Source organism: Neopelma chrysocephalum, unplaced genomic scaffold, assembly GCF_003984885.1.
Source record: "Neopelma chrysocephalum unplaced genomic scaffold, ASM398488v2 Primary Assembly neopelma1_86, whole genome shotgun sequence".
Taxonomy (NCBI): domain Eukaryota; kingdom Metazoa; phylum Chordata; class Aves; order Passeriformes; family Pipridae; genus Neopelma; species Neopelma chrysocephalum.
The window spans coordinates 5,820,310-5,845,361 of record NW_020897748.1 but is presented as its reverse complement, the minus strand read 5'-3'; the positions used below and the strand labels follow the sequence as shown (position 1 = coordinate 5,845,361).

Below are 25,052 nucleotides of genomic sequence, written 5' to 3'. Positions count from 1 at the left end.
CATGGTGGTGCACAGCAGAAAAACCTTCCACCCACCCCATGCCTGCTTAATGTGTTTTTATGTCTGTTCTGTTCTCCTACAGAGCTCCCACGTGCTGATCAGGAAACACAGCAGTTGGCAGAGATGTGTAACAGTGCTTGGATGCATGTTATCACTTGATCAGCAATGCAAACCCATTCCCAGAGGAACTTCTGTACTAGAGCACACATTGAGACAGTAGTTGTGCCTGCTACCTGAATGGGGTGCTCAGGCATTTGGATTTTGACCAACCTCTAATATTAAAGAAGAGACTGACAATTTTTAATAGGCCATTTTTTATTGAGAGTTAAGATCATGTTTCCCCGTGGTGCACAAGATGCACGATGAAAACAAAATACAGAAGATCACTTTAGTAAATACACACTGGTTAAGCAATGCTACTTTTTGGCAAAGTGCTATATTTTGTCTGTTTTCAGCTTGTGTTAAACTATTAAAAATAAGAGCCAGACATTCTTCCATATCAAAAGGACTGCTACAAATAGAGAAGTGGCTCTGGAGAGAAGCTGCCATATATGCATAGACTGATGTACAGTATTAATCCTAACTGAAATGTCCCTTTTGAATCTTCAAGTTTGCTGCGTAGAAGGCACAGTTTAAAATGCAAATCTGTCCATTGACCAATATGTGTGAAAATACAATTTCAGCAAAATTCATGAATATCAATCAGTATGAGACAGTGCAAGGCCTCCACTTTTACAAGAAAAAACACACTTTAATACAACTTAAAAAACCATATAAAAAGCCACACAGCTCACTATTAAAACAGAAAACCAAAACAAATCTAATTGCCCAATAGCTCCAGGAACAAAACAGGGCTAGACCAACATAAATACGTAAAACAAATTAACAAAAAGCCATTGATGTAGTATTATCTCACACAATAATATGGTTTCCAATATTACAAATTGAGAAGCACAGCTTTGTGCAACAAAATAGTTTATATCCTGAAAGATATAGCTTTTCATCACCAGAAAGTCATCTAGTAATGTAGTATAAAAAGATCAGTATCTCCCAATTCTAGGAGCAGTCTAAAGTTGCATTTATTTGCCTACTGAGAAGAACAGACCAAGGCTCTCTTTGTAATGCCTGGGAGCCTTATACCCTCAACTCCATCTCCCTGTTAAGAGCTAAGGGATTACTTACTCCTTCCAACATAGGGAGGTGGAGACTCCATCTTCCTTCATTTCACTTTAAGAAAATTAAAGCTGAAGGAAAGTATTTACTTTATATAAAGAAAAGTAATACAGGAAAGCAAAGAATTTTCCTGAGCTAGAAAGTTGGCAGTGAGGAGACGGAAGTTTAAGCCAGACAAAAAGCTGGAGTGATAAAGGTAGATAATCTGAGGCAAGTAAGAGTACTTGTGAACAGCTACCTGCAGATAAACCAGAGTATTTGGACCAGAACAGAATTGTTGTATAGACATGGGCACATACTGCTGAAAAGAACAATAACAAAATCTCTGTTTTGGAAACTCACGATGTGACTAATTTTATTTTCTTTCAGTGTCCACGTGAATTCAATGTGTCAAAAAAAAAAAAAAAAAAAAGAGACTAGTGTGTCCAGGAAAGCACCTCTTGCTTTTATACATTTAACTATTTTCAACATCCCTTTGCAACACTTCTAACTAGTTTCAGTGAAGCAGCACATCTGCAGTGAAACAGAGGTTATAAATGCTGTTCCCTGTATGCCAAGTAGGTTCCACTACAATTCCAGCTGCAGAACGTGCAACAGTACCGCTATATCAAGGTCAATCTGAATTGTTGGGGTTTTGCTTCACTGAAATTGAAGCATTTGGCTGAATTTAAAATACTTCATAGGTCTGGAATAATTCACATTATCGACCTCACCTGATTTCAAAGACTCCCCACGTGACTCCTTATACCAACTTCTGTATAAGGACTACTGGAAGACGCAGTTGAGTATAATGTTAACACTTTAATGCCCTAGGCACTAAACACAAGGGAAAACACAGTAAGTCACATTAAGCACTGACAGAATGGAGGATAAACTTACTTATCATTACCCCCTTCTTTCAGTGCAGATTTCTGCTTCCTCACCTCCACACTCATGTAATCCACTTCCCAGACTGATCTATCAGGGTTCAGCACACTGTATGGCTGCTGTGGAACACAGTTTTTGTTTACAGCTGAACTTTACTTCACCTGTAGTTGTAGTTAGCAGTGCCTGCCAACTTCCAAAACATCTTGCACAGTGTTCTTAAGAAAACTACTTGTTAGTTTTGAATGGCTTTTCTTTCTTGTTGGCCCCAGTCCTGCCTCCAATGGGCTAAGAGAACCACCACTGCTGATCAATTTTTACACACCCTGTTATCGCTGTGTTTAGTTCTGTAAGACTGTTTTCCAGCATCTGCTTCTCCCTGCCTCACACTGCCCTTCATTTCAAGTCCCCATTAACTTGGACTTCATTTTCATAGAGAGAAAGAGAAAATTAGGAGAACTTCTAATGAAAGCCTCCTTCTAGCTATTTTTGGGCTACTCTCAATCTGTAAATATCAAGACAATCTAACAGCAACTTGTAGCTCAGAAATAGCTGTCCATCAGCAGTCAGCTACTGATGGGACTAAAAGAACAGTCAAGCCACCATCTTTTTTCTTTAACTAGACTAGAGATTAAATGAGATAGGGTAGGGGAAATACACGTATCAAAGACAGAAATAGTTAGAGAAAGGAGTAAAAACTCAAACTGTACCAAGTAAAACCCAGTTCAGTTCTCTGTGTTGTGCATCTGCACTTTACCCATAGGTCCACTTATCTTTCCACTCCACTGTGAGGTACTACATCTGTAACACCGGTGCCATGTCATACTGCAACAATATTGGGGGGACATTTAATCCTCTTCCAATATCCATATCAAGTACCCAACACACCTGCACAGACTCCACTAACACAAGTAGGTACTAGGCAATTTAGATGAGATGTCCTTCTTGCAACAGCTCAGCACAGCTATGTAATATCCACTGGCAGCTATAGAATTTCCTCGTTAGAAAGTAATCATATATGCTGAATACAGACAGATACACAAGCTGTCAAGTACTGGTCATTAAAGCATACAGCTAACCTCAGGTTTTCTAACTCCATTTTGATTAATGCAAAACGTAACTGATTTCCATCTCAGTTAAGTTTCTTTAAAATACTAACTAAGAACCCATCTATACATCATAGTTTATAAAACAGCACACAAACTATCGTACTGATAGGCTTCCAAGACACTGATATTTAACATCAACATTCAGAACTCCCTGCAAGATGTTTGGAGATTTATGTGTCTTTTCAAAACAATGCAACACTAGTTATGATTGTGTTTGAGGGACTGACAATCAGCTTCAGATTGACTACACTTACCTACACATGAAAACAAGAGCAACCTAAAAAACAATTAGACCATAGATTAAAACCACAAGAACCATCAGTAATTGAACTGACGCTGGCAAGGCTGGTGAACAAACAGTCCGTTGTGCTTGATTTGCCGAGAGTGGCAATCCCTGGTAAGATTTTGGCGACGGAGACTGTTTCTATTGAGACAGTGTCTTTCATTATGTTCTTTTATCCAGTGGGTAGGACGAAAGCTCTTGTTTTTTTCCAGAAAAGTTGAACGAGTAGCAAGAGCCGTGACATAGCAGTGAACACGCTGTCCTGTTTCATTTTGGGCCTCCAGTCTAGAAATGTAACAACAGATATCAGTCATTAAGGAGGTGCACTGGAAAGACAAGTAAAATAAAGGGTAGAACGTGGAGATCAACACCCAGCATTTCAAAAGGGCACCCTTATTCTACTGGACATAGATTTGGACTGAGGCAAGGTCAAGCCACTTACCACGCTGCTAAGTAATGAGTAATGCTGCCAACTCACTTTTTGTGTGAGGGCTCCACAACAGCCTTTGGACTTCCACCATCTTACACTATCGTGCTCCTCCTTCCCCAACCCAACTCCCTAAGCCCGAGATGCAATACATATCAGAAACACAAGGCAATGTGTGTCACACTGCTCCAGCTTTAGAAGACTTGGAGTTATCCATCAGGCAAAGTTTGGTTTTAAATCGTCTTGAACATAGGTGGTTCAGCCTGAAAACAGAAGCACACTAATGAAAGTGCATTTCAACTGCCAGCCACACAAGTAAATCCAAACAATGTTCATGCAGAGGAATGGGAAAGATAGATCAGTTGTGACACACACAGGAAATAACTTAGAAGGATTGTTCCTCAACCAGACCTCTAAATTTCATGAGCAGAGAGTCAGCAGTTTTGGCAAACCCTTCCTTCATCATGCAATAGTGAAAAACAAACCAGCAGCCTATGCAAGCAGGGACTGACATATTGAAAAAGGACTTCCCTACTTGACAGAACAATCACTGGCACTTCCTGAAACTTCCAAAGTAAAGTTAAAAATAGCCTGGCCATTTTAGCAAAGCAAAACCCAAATCTGAGTGCTACAGCTGGTGCAAGACCAGTGGCACCAGAGTTGCTTGCCTTCTCTCTTCCCACCCAGGACCCAACAACCAGCTGTCAACTGGCCAGTGTGCTCAGGAAAGATGTCTGCAAGACCAGGAACTTGCTCAGGCATGAGCAAGAGGTCTCTTGGGAAGTCTGTTTTTCAGCACTACCATGACTCTTCTGGAAGAGCTTAAAATGCATTTATTGTATGCAGTCTCTGTAGACATAAATCGGGTCTGCCTTGTCCATGGTATGCCCTTTGCAGCCTTACTCTTGGGGGGCTGACACAGATGTGATCTCTTCTGCCTCCCACCACTCCACACTGGAGGGAAATCCTCCTTGCCAGCAAGGGAATACTCCCTGCCTTCTACCTTTTTTTTTATTTTAAATATCCCAATCTTGCTTTTAGATCCTTGGGTAGCTAGATATTGACTGACTGAAGACTAGACACAGCAGAACAGCCACATGTGACATGCTGATTTTCCCATTTATTCACTAGATACTGTCCTAAACCTAGCGCTTAAAATATCAAGCAAGAAATAAGTGAATAATACAGCACCAATCAATTCACAGTAAATTGTAAATATGTTCTATGCAGATTACACCAGTTTAATATAGATGAGGGTACCTGCAAATATGGAGCTACTATTTTCTATATGGGGCGATCCCTTAGCACAATCAACAGTGCTGGAGGTGGAACTTCAAGCGAAGCTGTTCTGGGGAAAGCTGTAAGGAGCCAGGAAGCCACAGCAAAATTATTGCAACCCATATTTCCTAAGCAAACTCTTAAGCTAGCAAAGGGCAGCAACTGCTAATACAAACTGTTGTGGTTTTGTTATGGAAAAATATGACTAATCTGACAAACGGGGGAAGTTTATACAACATCCTTTTGCTTTGAAAGGAATTTAAAATGAGAAAATAGATTTACTCCACAAAAGGAGAAAAACTAGTTTAAAGTTGCAGGTGGAAGATACTTAAGCTTATCAAACACCCTTCCAGCACTGGTTTGCAAACCAACACTTCTATTTGTCAACATAAAGTGAAGCTGGGATAGCACAGGTGGTTTGAATTGGCTAAAAGGCCACATACTCTTTCAATATGTAGCATTTTGGTACCTTAGTTGCATTTGGTAGCCTGGCGCTAGCAAGCCCTACGCACTGAGAGAACAGGGCTGACAAGTCTCGATTGATATTGTCAAAATGGAGTTTTAGAGGGGCTGTGTCTTAAGCCAGACCATCACTATATACATTCACTGCTGCACTCCCACCATCTATTCTGCTAGAAAGCAGAAGTGTTCTGCTAATTGCACTACAGAGCCAGACCTCACAAGAAACATTAAAGGCTTCAGACCCCACCCCAATTAATATTTCAGTCATTTTTCTGCACTTAGCATTTTGGCTTGTTAAAGCAGATGTAGTTAGGCTCGATCAAGTAACATCATTTGGCACAAAGGTTAGTCCTAAAACCAGTATTGCTTTGGCAGACAAGGCTCTAGAGGAAGCAGTGTTGCTAGCAGCCTGATCAAACAAAAAGCACTGTCCCAAAACAGTAGTACTTACTGTGCCAGTGTGCCTTAAGCAGCTTTTCTTGGCCCTACAATGTTAAATGGCCAACCATTAAACCACTAGAGACTTCAAAACAGCTTTTGAAACTTACTGCAATACCAGTGTAATCAATGTTCCCAGTTTCTGCAGTCTACCTCAGCTTTAGACTTGTCTCGTCCCAGTTCTGCCACCCAAAGTAATCCATGTAAGAGCCTAGATCTTCTGACAAAGCAACAGCACAGCATTCAGTGTGAAGAAACTTAATTACATGCCAGCTGAAGATCATCATACCTTTAGCTTCCCCCCACATTAAAGCAGCTTAACTGTACTGTATAATATGAGACAGGATTATTCTCCAGAAGAATTTATACCAGTATCCCTAGTTCAAGTCACTGAAAAGTCAGTATCCAACTTTGCAGTGTTACACTGCAAATTGGTATTTTAGATAAACTGGTTTACTATCTTTTTCCAGGGCATGACTTGCAACCTCCAGTTCTTCTGCAGATTACTTCAGACCTTCACTTTAAAGGTGCTGTGTGCTCATAGTTTCTCCCTGTTTAAGTTAAGCTAGACCCCTGATGCTTAACATCATAAACTGCCCTCCCCAATTATACAAATCCTCCACCCGAAGACCAATAGTATCAGCACCATACTTCAACATTATACTGCAGCACGTCATCTCAAAATCATGTTTCTTTGAACTAAGAACTTAAAATACAGCAAGGAACTGATCAGAGAAGTCAATAGGCATCTACCTGCAGCAACTTCACCCGACACTCATTTCCTTCCTGTATATCAAACCTTAGTATACTATGATTTTTTCTCTTTTTATTTTTCTCTGTTTATTTTGTTCTCTTTTTTATTATTGCTTCTAGACATAAGCAAAAATAAGCTGGGATGAAAAGTCAGTCTTTGTTATTAAGTGGGATTCACAAAACACCCAATTATTTCAAAATCAATGAATGCATGGGCACATGAGGGGTCATAATGGCAAAGAATCAGTATTTGCATACATCTACGTATACTGTACTTGTATAGCTGTACACACAAACACCAAAGAAGCAGTGCACAGCAAACATGCCTCTGCAATAACCCCACATGGTCAGATTTTTAGGACCTAAAACCAAAAAGCACAACTTCTTACTTTGCTAAAAGTAGAAGTTTACAGCACAAAGTTTTGTGAAATATTTTGGGTTGCTTTTGTTTCACAAGCTGCTTGTGGAAAAATTTAATCCTATCCTTATCTATCACTATGTTGAGGAACAAAAAACACCCAAAAAACCAAAAAAACTCACCCAAACCCCAAGTCCCTAGATTTCATCTCACAAGGTGACTGAAAGGGTACTAATCAGCAGTTATGAAAGAAACATATAGCTGTGAAGGGGCAAAGTACTTTCATATGTACATTACTGCATATACAGTGAACTGCCAGCAGTTTCAACACGACTGGAACATACTCTGCAAGGGAGTAATTAGGCTCCATAAATATTCATTGTAGTATCAAAATAGCATACACAGCTGTTTCCCCACACAGTCATCTTGTATTAACATTTTTCTAAGCAGGCTGGCAGCCCTGACCACTTTTTGTAGTATTCATGCTTTATTCACCTGCTCTGAAATACGCTGGAAAATTCAGTATCAAGTGTATAAGTTGATCAAGTAGAAACCAGATATTTTCAGGAACAGAGCTGCTTGACAAGAGAATTCACACATACCTGGGACTACCTGGGCTGTGAAACTCCTCATCTCCACATCCAGTCTCATTAAGGCTGTGACAGGCATTATGGACAGCATACACAGACATGCTGGGATGCTCTATTAGGAGGTTCTCCATCGGACTCGTTTCCACTTTGATAGTGGTCAATCCACCTGCAGTAAAACATGGGGGAGGGGTAATAAACCAGCTCTCCTCCATAGGACATGACTCAAACTGGATGAAGCAAGACTCGCTGGCCTCCGGCAAGTGTTCCAAGGGAGACGATAAACAAGAGAAGACGGGTGAGCCATCCGTGGCTGATTCTTCAACAATGTCTGCTTCCTCCACAGAACAATTAGTGCAAGTGTCTGCTGTAGGTGACCATTAGTCAGTGGAGAGGAACCCATGGATGTTGGTGATCACAGGAGGTCAAAAACAACAAGGTTGCACGTAGTCAAAAACAGAACATGAAAAGAAAAAAAAACAAGAAAAAAACAGAAATAAACCTCTTATTAGCACATACACAAGTTTTTACTTTTTAAAAGCAGGAGAAGAAAAAAGGCAAGCCATGTTAGACATGTGAAGCAACTGTTATCAGTAAAGCTATATAATTGCGTAATAAGTCAAATATACTTTATCTGTACAGGTGGTTCTGCTGAACCTGTGTCAGGCTTATAAACCTGACATCATTCTTCTCACCAGTTTACTCAACATATTTTAGTACATTTGTTTGGAAGACACCCTATACTCTAATCCCACATTGGTTTTACTTAGATAAAGGTTCTCCAAGCTACTGGTTTGTTCACCTGGAAGTAAGACAAACAAAAGCCAGAGCATGACAAAGGCAGAGCTTATGTCTGACAGACATCTTACCTATAAAGTCAACTAGAATCCACTCGTCGTCTTCTTTCTCACTGAACTCTGGCTCTTGGCTGGACAAGCTATCAATCTCTCCCATGAGCATGTTATTTAACCTCTGAAACATTACTAAGGCAGCAACAAGACTTTGGCTGGTAGGTCGTTACATCCAAGGTTCAAGGCACAGCTAACACTGTACTAGCAGAGTGGCACAGACTTGAGATTAAAGTGCATAGATGCTTTATCAGCTTAGGTACGGGACATGCAGAGGCATGACTTGTAAACAGTTTATGTGAACCTGCAAAAAATGACGACAAGGGTCTTAATGAAAAAGCAACAGTTAACAACCCTAGGGAACAAGTTAAAAGCCCCCTTGCTAGTGTAGTCAGAGCTACCAGTGAATATTTTCCTCAAAGAGGAGAGGCAGGTTCACTGGTATTCACAATCCCCTCCCAGCTAGATATGTATAAAAAAACCAAACAAAAAACCAAAAACCAACAACACCAAAAAGCTCTCCCCTGGGAGCTGATTGCCTTCCCCTCAATCCTCCTCCCCATGGAAAGGTCTGTTCAGTTGTCAGTCCCACCTTCTAGGAGAGGGGAGGACTCTTGTACAGGAGCCTTGTGTCTATGCTCACCAAGGTGCTCTCCCAACTCCCTGCCTGTCTTCCTCCTGGTCAGAGAGGGATGTGAAGGGTAAGTGCATATTTTCTGCTCCAGACAACTCATCTCCTTTATTGACAAAGAGGAGCCCCTGTGAGGGCTCCCAGGGAAGCTTAAGGCAGTGTTTCTTCTCTCTCCCATCACACTCAGTTCAGGGCCACTGCCTACGAGTTAACAAAGTAGGAAGGCACATCCTGTCTTCAGGTTCAAAGTGCACCAGTTACCAGTGGGATCGTTTTCACAGCAACCAGCCAACTAGTCATGTATGGTAAGTCTAAGGAGCATGGAAAAGTATCATGTATGCCAACTAAACCCAATGTTTATTTCTCAATACATTTCCCTAAATCTACATGTAATTGGTCACCATAAGCCTGAACTCTGCATTTGGCAATTAAGATGAAAAATCCCATTAGTACCAAGAAGCTGAATGTTCAAACACCTCAGATCAGCATGCTTACAGCCTTTGATATTTATATATGAGCCAATAAGGAGAAGCCATTAAAGTAGCTAAAAAAGTAAAGACTATGGGAAATATATTCACTGATTTAACTGCAAGTTAATTTTGCCATAGTAATATTTGAATCATCACAGCATGTCAGAATCATTACAGATTAAATACCTGTTTGATAATTTAACAGAGAAGAATATATGCATGTAAGAGAGTATGAGTGCCTGCATTCAGAGAGAGAAAACACACTAGACAAACCCAACCATTAAAAGAAGATACAACTCATTAAGATTATTATTTAAGGCCAGTAATCCCTGTGTCACCCTAGAACTTTCAGGCCACACTAAAGGGTCATTTGGGCCTCCTATGTCATCTTATCCCAGGACACCAGACCCCATCACCTACTTTTTCAATGGAAGGACAAGCACCTGCTCCATACAGTGCTGCTTCTGTACACATTTATGCAGCTTCCTCCTTATTCAAACAGCACAAAAGAATAGGAGTAGAATTTAAAGTAGTCCTCAGCAGCAATATGAAAAGGTACAGCAAAACTCAAGAAGTTATGCACACTAGTTCCTCAACAGAAACTGTCAACTACAGGAAAAAACAAGACCAGAAACAACTGGCTCAGCTGCAGTTGTGAAAAAAGTCTATTTTTAAGGACCACACTTAAAAACGAAATGTCAGGGCTCTCTTTAAGAGAGCTACAAAAACTATCAGAAGTCTAAAGAAAAATGATAAAATTTAAAAAATGGAAAGGCTTAACAGAGGGAAGGCAAAAAATTACAACAGTAGTAAATTATGTGAAGAAAGAGGCAAACATTTATTGCCGCCTTCTACACTCAGAGCAAGAAGTGACTTTAAACTGCAGTAAAGTTCAGCTTTCAGTGGTTACCGGCAGGAAACACTTTTAACCATTAAGGTTGCTAAGCCCTGGATGGGTTACCTAAGGAAATGCCAAATGCCCACAGTGTTCCTAAGCACCTTCTTGAGAAGGTTTGAGCGCTTCAATTATAGGCAGAGCTTACCACGGATACGGAAATGAACTCTGAGTGAATGCTTGAAGTCTGTAGCTTTCCAGCTACCTTCCACTTCTTTCCCTAACACTCTCCTGGCACAAGGCCCATGAAGAAAAGAGTTTGGTTTTTTATTAGGCTAACTAGCAAGCCACCGCATAGCTGCTGATCAGCACTGGCTTTCCCTGTACTCCCACACACATGTGCTGCCTCCTTCCTAGATCAAGCCTGAAGGCACCTTCAGGCAGAGGCTGTCTTTTTGTTGTTCTGTGCAGAGTGCAGAAAGATGAGAGCTCACACTCCTATATTAAGTCTCGAGGCACCACAGCAGCATCAAGCAATTAGCTTCTAACAAGCAAAGGAGAGATCACTCTTCCTGAGAACATAAGCTAAACAAACCTCAGCTGTCTTTCTATAGATCAAAAGCAGTTTGCCCCATTTTCCCCTTCCCCCACCCCAAGGAGGATCCAAAAAAACATCTGAATCATTCAGAGACCGGTTGATGTTTTGACATCCTTTTGGACAAGTGCCTTTAAAAAGGCCACGCTCATGTGCTATTGTGCAAGTCAGACGGCAACCAAGAAGTTACACTGTTATCCAGGGCCACAGGAAAACGGGACACAGACCGAGAGAAATTTTCAAGTTCTTAGACAGGAACTATCAGCTGCAGGAAAACACAAGGCTGGGAAGAACTGAGTCAGCTGTAGCAATGATTAAGAGGCTGTTACAGATAACACATCCAATGAATGTCAACAATACAGTACCGCTGCACTAAAAAGAAGTACTTTTTCCCTTTTTTTTCCTAACGTAACAAAGGAGATGGGGTACGTGCTAAGCAAAAATCAAACAAAACTCAAAAAAGACACCCCCAAGTCACTGTGCAGTTCTCTGCCAGAGCGAGCCGAACCCTGATCCCCCCGTGCCCCACCTCACAGCTCTTCCACCACCACCAGGAGGCTCCAAAAAGCCGCTCCGAGCGGCGCCGGGGGTGACCCGGCAGCGCCCGCAGCAGCTGCGCACCTTCCCGGCCGCTCTCCAGGGCTGGGCGGGAGGCACGGAAGGCACTGCCGCTGCTCCACAGCCGGGAAAACGCCAAACACCTCCCGGCCCCGGCGCCTCCCCGGCAGAGACAGAAGCCGGGATGGACGCACGGGGAAACGGGAGCTCCGCCGTTACTACTGGTTTTCAGCGCTCAGAGCGCAGGACACCATCACAGCCGGGTCAGCAGCAGTGCCCGGTGCCCGCGGTGCCCCCACAGCGAACTCACCGGACCGCGGCTCCCCCGCTCCGCGTCCCCAGCGCCTCTTGAGCCCTTTGTTGTCACGGCCGCGGCGCCGCTGACGGACCGGCCGCTGGCCACGCCCCCCGCGCCTCCACCAATGGGCGCCGCCGTCGCCTGTCGCTAACGCACGTGACGGGCGGGTGGGCAGCGGAGGGGGCGGAGCCAGCCCGCCCACACCCGCCCTCCGCCCGCCCGGCCCCCCCCCCCGCGCTGAGGGCTCGGGATGGAAGGGACCCTAAAGATCATCCCGTTCCAACCCGTGCCCTGGATAGGGACACCTTCCACTAGACCAGGCAGCTCAGAGCGCCTTTCAACACGAACATGTCCAGCAATGGGGCATCCACAGCTTCTCTGGGTAAGCTGTTCCAGTGCCTCGCTACCCTCATTGTGAAAATCTATCAGGTCTCCGTGGAGCCTTCTCCAGGCTGAACGACTCCAGCTCTCTCACGCTCTCCTTGCAGAAAGTGTTCCATCCTACTAATCCTCTTGGTGTCCCTCCTCTGGAGCTGCTCCAACAGGTCACAGAATGACAGAATTGGTCAGGTTGGAAGGGACCACAGTGGGGCACCTGGTCCAACCTCTCGGCTCAAGCAGGTCATCCTAGAGCACATGGCACAGGATTGCATCCAGACAGTTCTTGAATATCTCCAGTTAGGGAGACTCCACAGTCTCTCCAAGCAATCTGTTCCATTGTGTGGTCACTTGCACAGTAGAGAAGTTCTTCCTCATGTTCAGGTGGAACTTTCCGTGCATCAGTTTCTGCCCTTAGCTCCTTGTCTTATTGCTTGGCACCACAAGTAGAGCCTGCATCCTTCCCCTTGACACCCTCCCTTCAGGTACTTACAGACATTGATCAGATTCCCTCTCAGCTGTCTCTTTCTGAGGTTGAACAGGCCCAGTTCCCTCAGCCTGTCCTCCTAACAGAGATGATCCAGTCCCTTGATCAACTTTGTAGCTCTCTGCTGGACTTTCTCCAGGTGTTCCATATCTCTCTTATGAGGTTCATGTCCTTCCTGTTCTGAGGACTGGACGCAGCACTCCAGGTGGGGTCTCACAGGAGCAGAATAGAGGAAAAGAATCACCTCCCTCAATATTTGTAAGGCTGAAGCACCTTAGTTGGGCTGTAAAGTTTCCAAGTCACACACCTGAAGCCCTAGAAAACTTGTGCATTAGGTCACTTACCCCCTTCTTTTCTTTTACAAAAAAAGAAAAGGCAATGAATGTAAATGCAGCACTTTTCCTTTTAGCTGCACATCTCTCTGAAAGGAATTTCCAGGCCGTGAAGTTACTGTCCAGGAGAGCTGGTGTGGCCGTACTGCACACCTTCAGTCACTTAACACAACTCTGAATATATCAGGCAGTTAATAGTCGCTTCAGATTGCAGTGAATGCTGGCCGGGCAAATATCTGCATCCTTCAGAAGATCGTGAAATGAATCAGTGATGTCTAGCCATAACAAGTTAGGATTTTTCATGGTTGCAGTAGTGCTGAGGAATGACTTATTGCAAAAAAATAACATTTTGTACTAAAATACAAGGTGTGCAGTATGAGAGTGTTATGGTTGCTGGAGTCCAGATAAACTTCTTGAGCTTTTAACCTCAGTGTTAAAATTATCTTTTTTTGTCCACTTTTTTGCTCTCTTTCTTTATTGTTTCTTCTTTATTTTCTTTTAAGGACAAAGCTTTTCTATGTAAAACAAAATGGGGAAAGTAAATTTTGGAAAAACACTGCAAAGTGCCTTCCTATTGGCTGGGAATAGGCTATGTAAGTTGACTGAGAAACTGCCTAGCTGTACAGTCTGCAATATTTTTGCAAAAACTTCAAATGTTTGGTATTTGATGATACTTTTCTAGGCTGAACTAATCCTTCCTGAATTATGAGATCAACTTTATTTTTATAATGACAGCATTATCAAGGGGCATAAACTGATTGTATGTTTGATTGAACTTTCAGTTTATAAGTTGAAACAACAAACGAGAACACCTACAAAGTCTCTTCAGTTTTCAATGATAGTGGCTCCAACCTAGAAGGGGGAGGGGAGATGGCAGAAGCAGCACATGTCTGCAAATTCAAGATAGGCGACAGAAAAATTAAATGTATAGAATAAATGCCCCAAAGGATTAATCTGTATTGCAAAATTACATTGTGTTAGAGCACGTTAATTAAGGCAATACAAACCACTTAGTGTAGACAAGAACTGTCATGTTTGGCAGCTGGGTTACCTCAGGTCAACAACAACAAAAAATGTTAAAGTGGTAGTCTTTGTTTATACTGACTTTTATATTAAGCACTACATGTTAATCAATTAACATAATGTATTTTTCCAGTATAGGCAAGCCCTAGGAAAGCTTGGGTTGTATTTGAGACACAGACTTCTCCTGAAGTTAAAAAGTCACTCTTTATATTTTTGAAAGTCCCCTGAGAAGTAATTGAAGGGATAGAACCTCTCTTCTTTCTGTAGTGTTGCCCTCAATGTCTTTCTTTTTCATCTCACTTATTTCTTAATTCTCTATCATCACAAAATGGTGGAAACAATGAACTTGCTTATTTTTTCCTCCAAATAACGTTGGCAGGAAAACGCAGACCTAAAAGCTACCCCTCTTCTCAGCCTGGCAACCAGCATGCTTTTGTTCCATATCTGACTAGCACTTAGGTATATAAATCGTTTACAATGAAATAAATTATGCGTGTGGACTCAAATACCTGCTGACCAAGAGCCCAGGTATTTCATCCTGCACTTACTGAGGTCAGTGATAAATTTTCTGGTGATTGTAGTGGTGAGGGTTGTGGCTTTATCCAAAGTCTTTCAAATCATTTAGCCTTTCTGTTGATTCTAATGGTTGTTAGATCAGGCCCTCAGACAGCAAAAGAAATACAGTAAGTCTGGGGCTTGCTAGATGCAAAAGCTGAGTCAGAAACTGGCCTTCCCTTGAGGAATTTGACTCTTATATTTGTATTACAGAAAAATATTCTGAAAAGATCTCTGGAGCAAGGGAACCATTCATATTTGCAATAATACATGCCCTTGCATGATTCTGAATTTATTGGTAGGAGTTACCAGAGAGTCCATTGTGCTGTGTGCTCAGTGGCAGCTTAATGGCACAGCCATTGCTGCTCTGTGTGTCCTGGGAATAGTAAACGACTGTGCAGCAGTACTCTGTTATTTGTATTGATTTTTCAAGATCCTACACATTAATGCAAGGCATGACCTATTGTCCAGGTTCCCACTGCGATGAAATACTACAGCAGTATTTAGCAGGCACAATATATGTCTAGCCGTGGAGTACAGAGTGACCTTCCTACCACAAGACTTGCGAGTTACAATGAGTGCATTGAGCCTATAACAAAGCACTGCCATGTGTTGTGCCTCTTGGAGAGGCCCTATTCTGCAGACACGCCTATTTAAATGGTAGGTGAGAATACAGATCTATCTCTGTATTGGAAACACTGAGTAGCAGGAGGGAGAACCACACCAAACAGAACTTGCACAGATTGAAAAAATAAACTCCCTCTAGACTTTGGACAAGATATATCCTCCAGATAAAGATAAATAAAAATACTTTCCAAACAATATGTAACAAACAGCTTGGTATCACTCTGAGTGGTTTGTGCAAACACATCCATCATGCCCACATGGAAAGCACCTGGCATATGTGTACAAGAACCTCCACACCATTCACCTTTGCTGACATGTGTCATTGGTTTAAGGTCAGTGCAGCACAGCTACCAAAACCAAAGTTTCAGTTTAATGTTCAGTTAAAACCCAATGCCCTGAACCTAACCCTGATTAAGACAAAGTCTAAAGCCTTCGGCTCCATGGCTTCCGTCTGGCTGTGGCAGAAAGCCCTGTGCTGTATAGGAAGAGATTCTGTGTGATTCTGAAAAGTCACTGCTGTCAGAAAGAGTTTGGTCTGTCCTACTGAATACGTTATGAAGAAATATCTGGGGTTTATAATTTTAAAAATATCTCAAGTTTATGAATAACCACAATGAAATACTGTTGCGTTGGCTTGGTTTTTCTTTTCCTATGGAAAAGATACTAGCTGCTGCTCAAAAAAGCCCAAGCTTTTCTGTCCAAATTTAGGTACAAACACTTCAAACCTGCTGTTTAAAGCTTGAATAGCCTGAAGAAAACCAAGCTTAAAAATGCACAGTCTAACATTTATGTCCTTGTACAACTGTCAATTCCATTTTTGAAGTGGACTTCTAGATTTATATATCAATCCCAACTAAAACAGGCACTTCCTTTACTGCTCTTCTTCCCCTGACTTAAGTTAGTGCAAAGATTTCTGCACCATTGGCTTCAAGATGACAGATTGATTGCTTCTGCTGTAAGTCACAAGTTTCTAATGCTATTTTCCCAAACAGAGAGTTACAATTTTGAGTAAGAGCAGGCCTTTCCAGACTTTTATGCAAAACAGGTGTTAGAGACCTGTTTCTTGTATTTCTAGAGCATGAATTCAGCAAATTCAAGAATCCAATTTTGACATGACTAGGAGCCTCATGATTTGGCTGAGCAAGATCCAAGGAGGCAGAAATTACTGGATATGATCCTCTAAACCAGACTGAAAAAGTTGAGGGATTTCATTTTCTGTGGAAGAATTATTACCTTAAAACATCCAACCTGTTGTCCTTTTCAGCAGACTGCTGGTTAGAAAAAACCTCTTTGTCCTTTGAAACTGTCAAAATGCAAATCCTGCTTTTCGTATTGTTTGAGAGCAAAACCAGGTATAACTCTGTCTTCAAATTGCCATTGGCAGGAAGCCATTGTAAATCACAGCCAGACTGAAAAAATAAGGGTAAGTTTTAGCCACACTTTGAGCTCTTTTCCTCCACTTTGTCAAAATAAAAATCCTCTCAGAAGTCAGTATAGATTCTGATGGTCTGAATAGCTCTGCTTTTTTCTAGAGCACCTTCAGTGGCAGCATGTGAATTGTTAGCTCGGGCTGGAGCATGCCAGGCATCTCAGCAGGTAGTGCCAGCCAGCAAGGAGCCAGGGACAGATGCCTTGTTTTGTGTCATTATGTGAACGATTTTTCTCCTGAGCCCAGAGGCATTCATCAAACATTTTCCAACAGGATTTTCTGTCCTCTCTCATATTTGTCTCTTGTACTAGGAGAAGTCCAGCATGTTTTCACTATTCTAGCCTGAACCTGTCCTCTCCTTCAGTACTCAGTAAGAAAAGACTCTATTGTACCTCTGGGTACAGCCAGGAATCATGATCTTCACTGTTCTCTTCTTTGCCATGTGATTAGAGAGCCTTTCCACAAGGACACCTCCCTCCTAACACAGCCAAGCATAGTGTTCTTAACATCTAAAAGGGAAATGACCCATGAGTTTTTTACTATGGCATTGAACGTGCATTTGTTACATTTATGAAATTCTTGCATGCTTCAGATGTTGACAGATTATTACCATGGTTATTAACCCTTCATCTTTTTTGTTCTTCGTTCCAATGGTGATGTTAGGATGATAGGCACCCCACAGCCAACGTATAGGCAAGTCTGCTTGATAAGCTACTACAGGTTGAGTTTAGAAGGCACTTACCTTGATGATACAATTTATTTTCCTATGTTGGATTTATCTTTTTAATGATTGTCAGTTAATGTCCACTGAGAGAATAAGCAATCTCTCTCTGTAGCATATCTATGTTTTAAATCACGTGGGAAGGACGGACAGTGTGCAAGAGTGCTTCCTCCTTAAATTGTTCAGCCCAAAACATGTTTTGTTCTGTGGCTAGCCAGGCTTTAAACCCTTCCTTGAATTTTTTCTGCACAACCGCAGAGTCAGCAGACACACTGTTCACATCTCTGAGGCATTTTTAGTCTCACCAGTGATCCATTTGTTTCCTTTCAGCTCTCCCACTGATTCATATGCTTCCTAAAATAGTGAGCACTATCTTTGTTCTGTTGTGATGAGTTACAAAAGAATTACGAACATCAGTTTAGAACCAAGTAATATGAATCGCATCATATGCTTAGATGTGCTTGGATTTCAACTGTAAGACTCCATCTAATTGAAAATTACCAGTATTTTTTAAAGCATTCTTAGTCTTTTCAGGGTACAAAGCCACACAACATACTTCTGCATTGCTATTCTTTTCAGCCACGGATGTTTCTTGCAAATACTGTGCCCAGTGTTTCTCAACATAGCTGACATCAGTCCCAATAGATTGAAAAAAAAGGCCAAGTACTTCTGAGAGAAGATCAAATAATGTCTATTGTAATGAAGCTTGGGGTGATCACAGTGGATAAAAAAAATGTGACCTTTCCTGCTCCAAGGTCTCAGGTACTGCATTGGTGACAAAATCACTCAATACTTCACAATGTTCTTAGCTTGCATGTTCCAACCTCATTTTAGCATGTTATATATACAAATATATACGTGTGTCTCTGTGTATTTCATAATTTTTGCCGTGTATTACAGTATATATGAATGTTTATGTAGCTCAGAGAGATGAATGCCAGCACTTTGTGCCAGCTGAGCACGGCTGAATGAATAAATAGTGTGGGAGGTCTTGTCTGTGGAGTTAAGCATTTCATGGAAGCCAGGTGCGAGTGTCATCGTTGCATACCAAACTGCTGCAGCTCGGGATCTGGTATTACAGTCATTTGAGGAGCTCTTTTCAGATAGCATTTTAAAACTGGCTCTACACAATAACAAATTAATGAGGTCTCAGTCTCAAGATCTGTGCTAATGAAGCCTCCAGGCAAGGGACAGATCATACCACATGCCCTTCCAGTCTGGAAAAGTTAGTGTTCATAGAAAGATTTAGCTTCCCTACACAACAGTATAACTCCCCAGATGACATCAAGGATTGTAGTAAAACTTGCCAGCAAGGTAATCTTGTCCAGCCATTACAGCAAGAGCCCTGTAGTTCCAGATTTAGTTGTTAACCTGCTGCCTGGCTTTGGGGAGACTATGAAACTCAGCCTAAGTTCCTCATAGGTAGGATGTGGTCAGGTAGTTAGGCACTTCACTGGGATGATGCAAGAGAATAGATTGCACTTAACCCTTTTTACTCTAGGCTGTCTAAGAACTTTTCAAGTGGCGGTAAGTTGTTGTAAAGGTGCTTGGATAAGGCGGAGATGCTCCTGGGGTATTCTTCCAGCTGATAGTTCAGCATGTGTGGTCCAAAACACAGAGAAAGTAAGTTAGTATGCTTCAATTCTTAAACATATACACCAAAACAGCACTTTCTTGGCTATGAGTGACAGTGTGACAGAATGTGACAACTTGACAGTGATGCCCTCAGTCTCCAAGATCCTGGTATTCCCCAGGACTCAACCCCAACAGCTGATGTGCTAAGAGCCATTTGCCTCACCTGCGCCAGTGCTTCAACACGTGCTACCTGATGTATTTTAAAGATACGTCTTTCATCCTGCTGTGGTGAAAGTGCTCAAGTATTAGAAATGTTTTTTTTATGAAAAAATTCCTGGCAGAAGCAGGGCCTTACAGAGTCTTCCAGGGTTTTTGGAAAAACATCATGACTGGTTGTGACAGAGTGAGGAATATGCTGTGAGAAAACACACAGTTCAAGAGAACAGCTAAATAAAAGACACTGAAATTGAAAGAACCTTTTTTCTCTGTGCCTAAATTTTGGACATATTATCACTCAAATGTCAGTGTTTGAATTATTAAGGTGGTGTAATGAGATGTAATGGCCAGAGCTGCAAGGACAGTAAACATAACTGCGTTATTATCAGGACAAGCTGAGCTTCCAATAGTGCAACAGGTCAAACAGCTATAATCATACCACCGTACCTGGAACAGGATAAGTGAAGGAGCCATGTCCAGGCTGCACATGAACATACTGTACCTGGGCTCTGGGACTGCAATTAGAGCAAAGCTGAAGGTTTATAGATCCCCGGCACAAATCAATGAGATAAAGCTAAAAAAAATTTTGAAACTAAGTTGGAAGAAATACAAGTATTCGACTCAGTATTCAACTGAGCAATTTCACATTAGTTAACTACAGAGGTGGGATTGCTAGTGAAGAAAAATAGGGGGCTATTTAAGAATATGAAATCCATTATTTTACGTCTGGTTCAGAATAACCCACTGCAAAAAACACAGACTGAGGAGCAAATGAGTAGGGAGCAGCCCTGAAGAAATATTCTGGATGTTGCATACTCTTTCAAAAAAAGCAAACTACATACTGAGAGGTACAAATATAAATAGAGGCAATAAAATATATGAAGTGATTCTTCCACTTTCCTCAGTACTGGCAAAGATCAGCTGAAGCTCAGCAAGCCTGGCTTGGGCCACCATGCTTGAATAAGATAAAACACTCATCAGGCTACAGAAGAGAGCAACGTGTATGATCTGAGCTCTAGAAAAGCACAACTTACATGAGAAGATTGGAGAAACAGGGGGGTGCTGGCTCTAGTGAAGAGAAGAGAAACATGACAGCAGTCTTCAAAAATAAAGATACTACAGATTAATAAGACATTCCATTGCAGCAGAAATAGACTTTGGTTAGACATTGGGGAAAACTTTCTAAAAATAAGGCTAATGATACATTAAGCTAGATTGCCTGGGGATTGTAAATCTTTTAAAAAGAGATCAGATAAAACTTAGTCAGCAATGACAGAGATAAAATTTATCCATCTGTAGAGAGTGGGATGGTATAGATGACTTCTTGAGATCCCTTTTCATCCCTATTTTCCATGATCATCCACAAGATGAGTGTTTGGGTTTTTTTCTGACTTGCTTGTTTATTCATGCTATTCACCTGCTTCTTCAGCTTAGAAATGGAAATCCCATTATTCAGTCTCAGTCAGCACTGACTTCAGGTTTTTCTTGTACTCCATAGCAACACAGTGTGTCTGTTCAAGGTGAAAAGACATCAGGACAAAGTTTAAAACTGTGTTAAATTAATAGCTTTGAAGCAACAATCATACCATACAAAATACTTATCATTGGCATCAAATCAAAAGAGTTCATGAAAACAAGTCCTAAGTCATAAGACTCAGGTAAGTCGTGGGGTCCTTTTGACACTTCAAAGAGACCAGGTTGCTTGGATGAGATGTATAAGTTTACTGGGAGGACAGGCAAGATGGAGTCAGGAACAAACACATTTGGATCCACTCTGCCAAGCAGCTATTCCCACTCTTGCGACAGGGGAAGCAGGAGATCTATCACCTTTTCACTATGCTGCCAGCACCATCGACACTTCTATACATATCCATATCCACTGTCAAAAACAAGGAATCCCTCTAACACAAAGGAAGGGGCAGGTGGATTTAAAGCCTGCCCACAGTGCTCCCACTGGGGCCTTCAGTAGGATAAACGTGAGACAAGCTCAGCAACATAGGCCTCTTCCTGCTTCCATGATGCCTTTGGTGTTTTTCTTCCTCCAGTGTTCCTACAGCAGTGGAATCAAAGCATTGAACAGCTAATCCTCCTGCCTGTATTATGGAAGATTCAGGCAACATTTGACTGTGTTTCTGTCTCCACATAATTTTGGTTATTACTGAAAGAATTTTAGCTTGTTTTCAAACTATTTAACTCCATTACAGTGATCCTTGTTGTGACACGCTAAGGCACTTACATCTCAAGCAAGTGCTTTACAAAAAGGATAAAGTGCTTCTACCTACTATGATTAATATTAGTTCGCTAAACATGGAGGGCACTTTGGCTGCCCTCCCCCTAGGTTGCTAGAGCAACACACATCTGCAAGGACTCATTCTTCTAATCATGCCAATTAGGCTTATATAAAGGTATTTCAGTGAGCCAAATGCTGTGGAAAGCACAGTCTGAGGTCTGGCTGAAGACGAACCTCATGCTCCAAATGCTAACAAAATTATTTTAAACTTCCTTCTGGTGTTACTGTGTTAGTCATGGTGAGCAGGAAGCAGTGCAGTGGCTCACTGAGCTGGGCAGGTTTGTTTGCCTCTCTGATGGAAAGGAGCACAATGGGGAGCTTCTGAAATGCATTTCTGAAACAGAGAAGAAAGTGAGCTTGCATTTTGTTTGCAAATATTATCTTATGATCAAGCAAATTAAGTTAGAATGCAAACCCAGCATGTAAAGAAGTGAGATTAATGATTAATACTTCACATCTAAGTGGTGCCAGATTAATGACTAATACTTTACAGCTATCCATTGCCTTTCTAATAAAGCCAGCCTGTGAAGAACATATAGATGCACAAGTCAGCAACAGTGAAAGTGCAGCAACTGTCTGATTGACACCTTTGACTGGAGCAATGTGAAAGCTGCAGGGCCCATATGGAAACTTTCCAGGCAACAGCAGTGTCCTTCTCATGCAAGAAAACTGCTACTTTCCACACAATACAATTAAATTAAGAAGTTTGTACTAACTAACTGTTTATTTTATTAGCTCTATCCTCCAGGGGTATTTTGCAACCCAGACCATTATGTGTGAATAACAAACACTTTCTGAAAACTTGGACTACTTGAGACAGTTGTCATTAAAATATTAGCAGAGGACACTGACTTGCTGTTACATGACACTACACCATCACACTTGACATGTTTTGCCAATGGTGTGACTCATCATGGGAGTTTGCTCGAGACTGGCTATTGAAACACCATCCAATTGCACTAATTGCTGGCTGAAACCTCCTGAAACAAAGAAAACGGTATCTTTAAAATGAGACAACTATGTCTAATTACAGCCTGTAATGGTCATAAAATAACAGTCCAAACATAACAGTATGATTGTTCAAATATGTAACTCCATGCATCCAAAGAAATTAAAAAGTTTCAAAAATCAACATTCTGACTCTGATTCTAATCTTGTGTTGTGATGGACTTACTGGTCAGGCTGGAATATTATTTATTGTGTAGAATACGGAGTGACAGGTCTTTTCACACAATGTTTTCAGATTATAGAATTACAGATTCATAGAATGCCTTGGGTTGAAGGGACTTCACAGATCACCCAGTTACACCCCCCTGCTGTAGACAGGGACACCTTTCTATAGGAAAGTATACAAAAATGGCACTTCGAAGAAAAGTTCATGTTCCCTTTACTTTTAATGCAGTTACTGGGGGCAACAAATTAACTCACAGTTGTGTATGCATAGAAGATAGAACTTGAAATGTCTTTGTGTTAAAAGATGATAGCGGCTTATATAGGATAAAAGATGGCAAAAGGACCCCTTACACTCATAGATGCCAAATCCCAATGCCACCTGCATTTAAAGACTTGCTAACTGTAGGCTAAAGTAAGAATTACCACATTAAAGCAATTTATTTTACCCTTGCATCAGGCTGTCTAGTGCTGGAGCCTTTGGTTAGGAATTAGATAGAGGAGCTGACTGTGAAATGACAACACCAAAATGATTCCCTTTGTCAAAAAGGAGTGGGGTGGAGGCAACATAGCATAAGAAGGCAACCAAGGAAGTCCCCCAGTTTAGCATTTGCAGTGCAAGAGCTGACCTACATTGACCTGCCTCCCAGAACTGAAGCTTTGCCATACTGGTGCTGAAAGGATTCCTTCCCCATGGTTTTTCATTGTCAATCTTCCAACCTAATGCTCCTTTCTCCTTAAGGTTCTCAATAATTGCTCTGTTTCAGCAACCAGAGAATCACCATAAATCACCTTTCTACATTGGCACTTTATCCCCTTCTGTGCTCTTTAAGGTTTTGTCATTGATCTCATCTGCCCTGCAACTCTTTTCACTATTTTAGCTGCATTTAATTAGCATGACCATTTATAATGCTCAGAACTGAACTCTGGACTGTTTGTGTATTTGAAAAGAGTTGGTTTTTAAAAGGTGTTTTAGAAATGCTTTGAGATCCCACATCACCAGAAAAATGTGGGGAAGTGAAAAGCAGGGCAGCAGCTAGGCATCACATTTTCTCCAGCAAATGCTCTTCTAGTTATTATGGTTGGCTGATAAGGAGTGCTTTTGGGGGTGATTGTTTCTACTTACCACTGCAGATTTCCGTATCAAAATTCCTATATATGCTTGTGCCCTGAAGACCCGTGCAGAAGATCCTCCTGACTCCTGCCCAAGTGTGTCCCCTCTCCTAGGCCCCCCGGATCTGACAAATTGTTTTGTCCAAGCAGAGCTGGGAGGGATTCTCTTTGAGGAGTAAGAACACCATCTGTAAACAAAGAAGGATGCTAACTGCTGAAGGAGGTGTGAAGTTTCCCTACATCTGATGGCTCTGCTTTTTAGGTTCTTCATATGCTCAGAGTCAGGGGATGGGGAAAAAAAAATTGGCATTATTTCCTGGCTACATGGATATTTTACTATCTGTCTGCTTCCCTGAAGCACTTTGTAAGTTACTTCAGTGTGGTGTCCACAACCAGAATGTCAGCTTCCCTGTTTCCTCTGCAGGTTTCTGCAGTTCTTTCTATTTCTACTACATTGTAAGTACTCTTCCCGAGGATACTCAAGTGTTTTCTGTTCATCCAGTGAGGACTGATACTATCACCTACATTTTTCACAGTCACAGAATGACAGAATCAGTGGATTCTGTCAGTCTGGAATGTGCCTCAGGAGATCATCTAGTTCAGCTCCGCTGCTGCTGCTGCTCAAAGCAGAGCCAATTAGAGCTGTTCTTGGGCTTCCTTTTGTCATGTAAGGGGAAATGTTCGAAAAGGAATGCTCACATGGACAGCTGAAAGAGTGGGATCCCACTGTGAGATGGAGCAGACCAATGTGACAGGGTGGGAAGCACTCCGTGTAACTTCTGGGGAACCAGGCTGAGTTTCAGAAGGGGACACAGTTGCCAGAGGTAAAGACTAGCCAGAAAGCAATTTGACTGGACATTCAGGCCCAGTTTGTTGATTTGAAGAGCTGGAAGTACCCAAGTCTTTGTCAGGCAAAATACTTAGACACCCAAGATGCTGCTTCTGCGGGTGGCTGGAGGTGCCATTATCTCAGTAGAGGTGGCTGCCATAGCATCTCTGACACATCAGCATCCCTTACTCACCTCACGAACCAACCCAAGAAAACCTGAGTCCTCTTAACAACCATTTTAAAATAAGTGCAAATAGAACAAGTGCTGCAGAATCCCAGGAGCCTATGCAGGTGTCTCTATACTGCAGTATTCTGCAGTCCTGTCCCTACAATTTTTCCC

At 41.8% G+C, this 25,052-nt stretch overlaps 1 protein-coding gene across 4 annotated transcripts; it reads right to left on the bottom strand.

Moving 5' to 3' along the window:
- Positions 1 to 297: 297 nt before the first annotated feature.
- TP53INP1 (tumor protein p53 inducible nuclear protein 1) lies at positions 298 to 12,080 on the bottom strand. Of its 4 annotated transcripts, none has more exons than XM_027692453.1 (5): positions 11,980 to 12,080; positions 8,602 to 8,884; positions 7,748 to 8,099; positions 6,048 to 6,081; positions 3,639 to 3,714 (listed from the first exon to the last, which is right to left on the bottom strand). In XM_027692453.1, the coding sequence occupies exons 2-5, from the start codon at positions 8,711 to 8,713 to the stop codon at positions 3,697 to 3,699; spliced, it is 516 nt and encodes a 171-aa protein (XP_027548254.1). In that variant the 5' UTR covers positions 8,714 to 8,884; positions 11,980 to 12,080; the 3' UTR covers positions 3,639 to 3,696. The 4 variants fall into 4 exon arrangements, with proteins under 4 accessions (XP_027548252.1, XP_027548253.1, XP_027548254.1 ...); XM_027692454.1 differs by having other exon boundaries at positions 7,748 to 8,096; XM_027692451.1 differs by lacking the exon at positions 6,048 to 6,081 and having other exon boundaries at positions 298 to 3,714.
- Between the last annotated feature and the right edge of the window lie 12,972 nt (positions 12,081 to 25,052).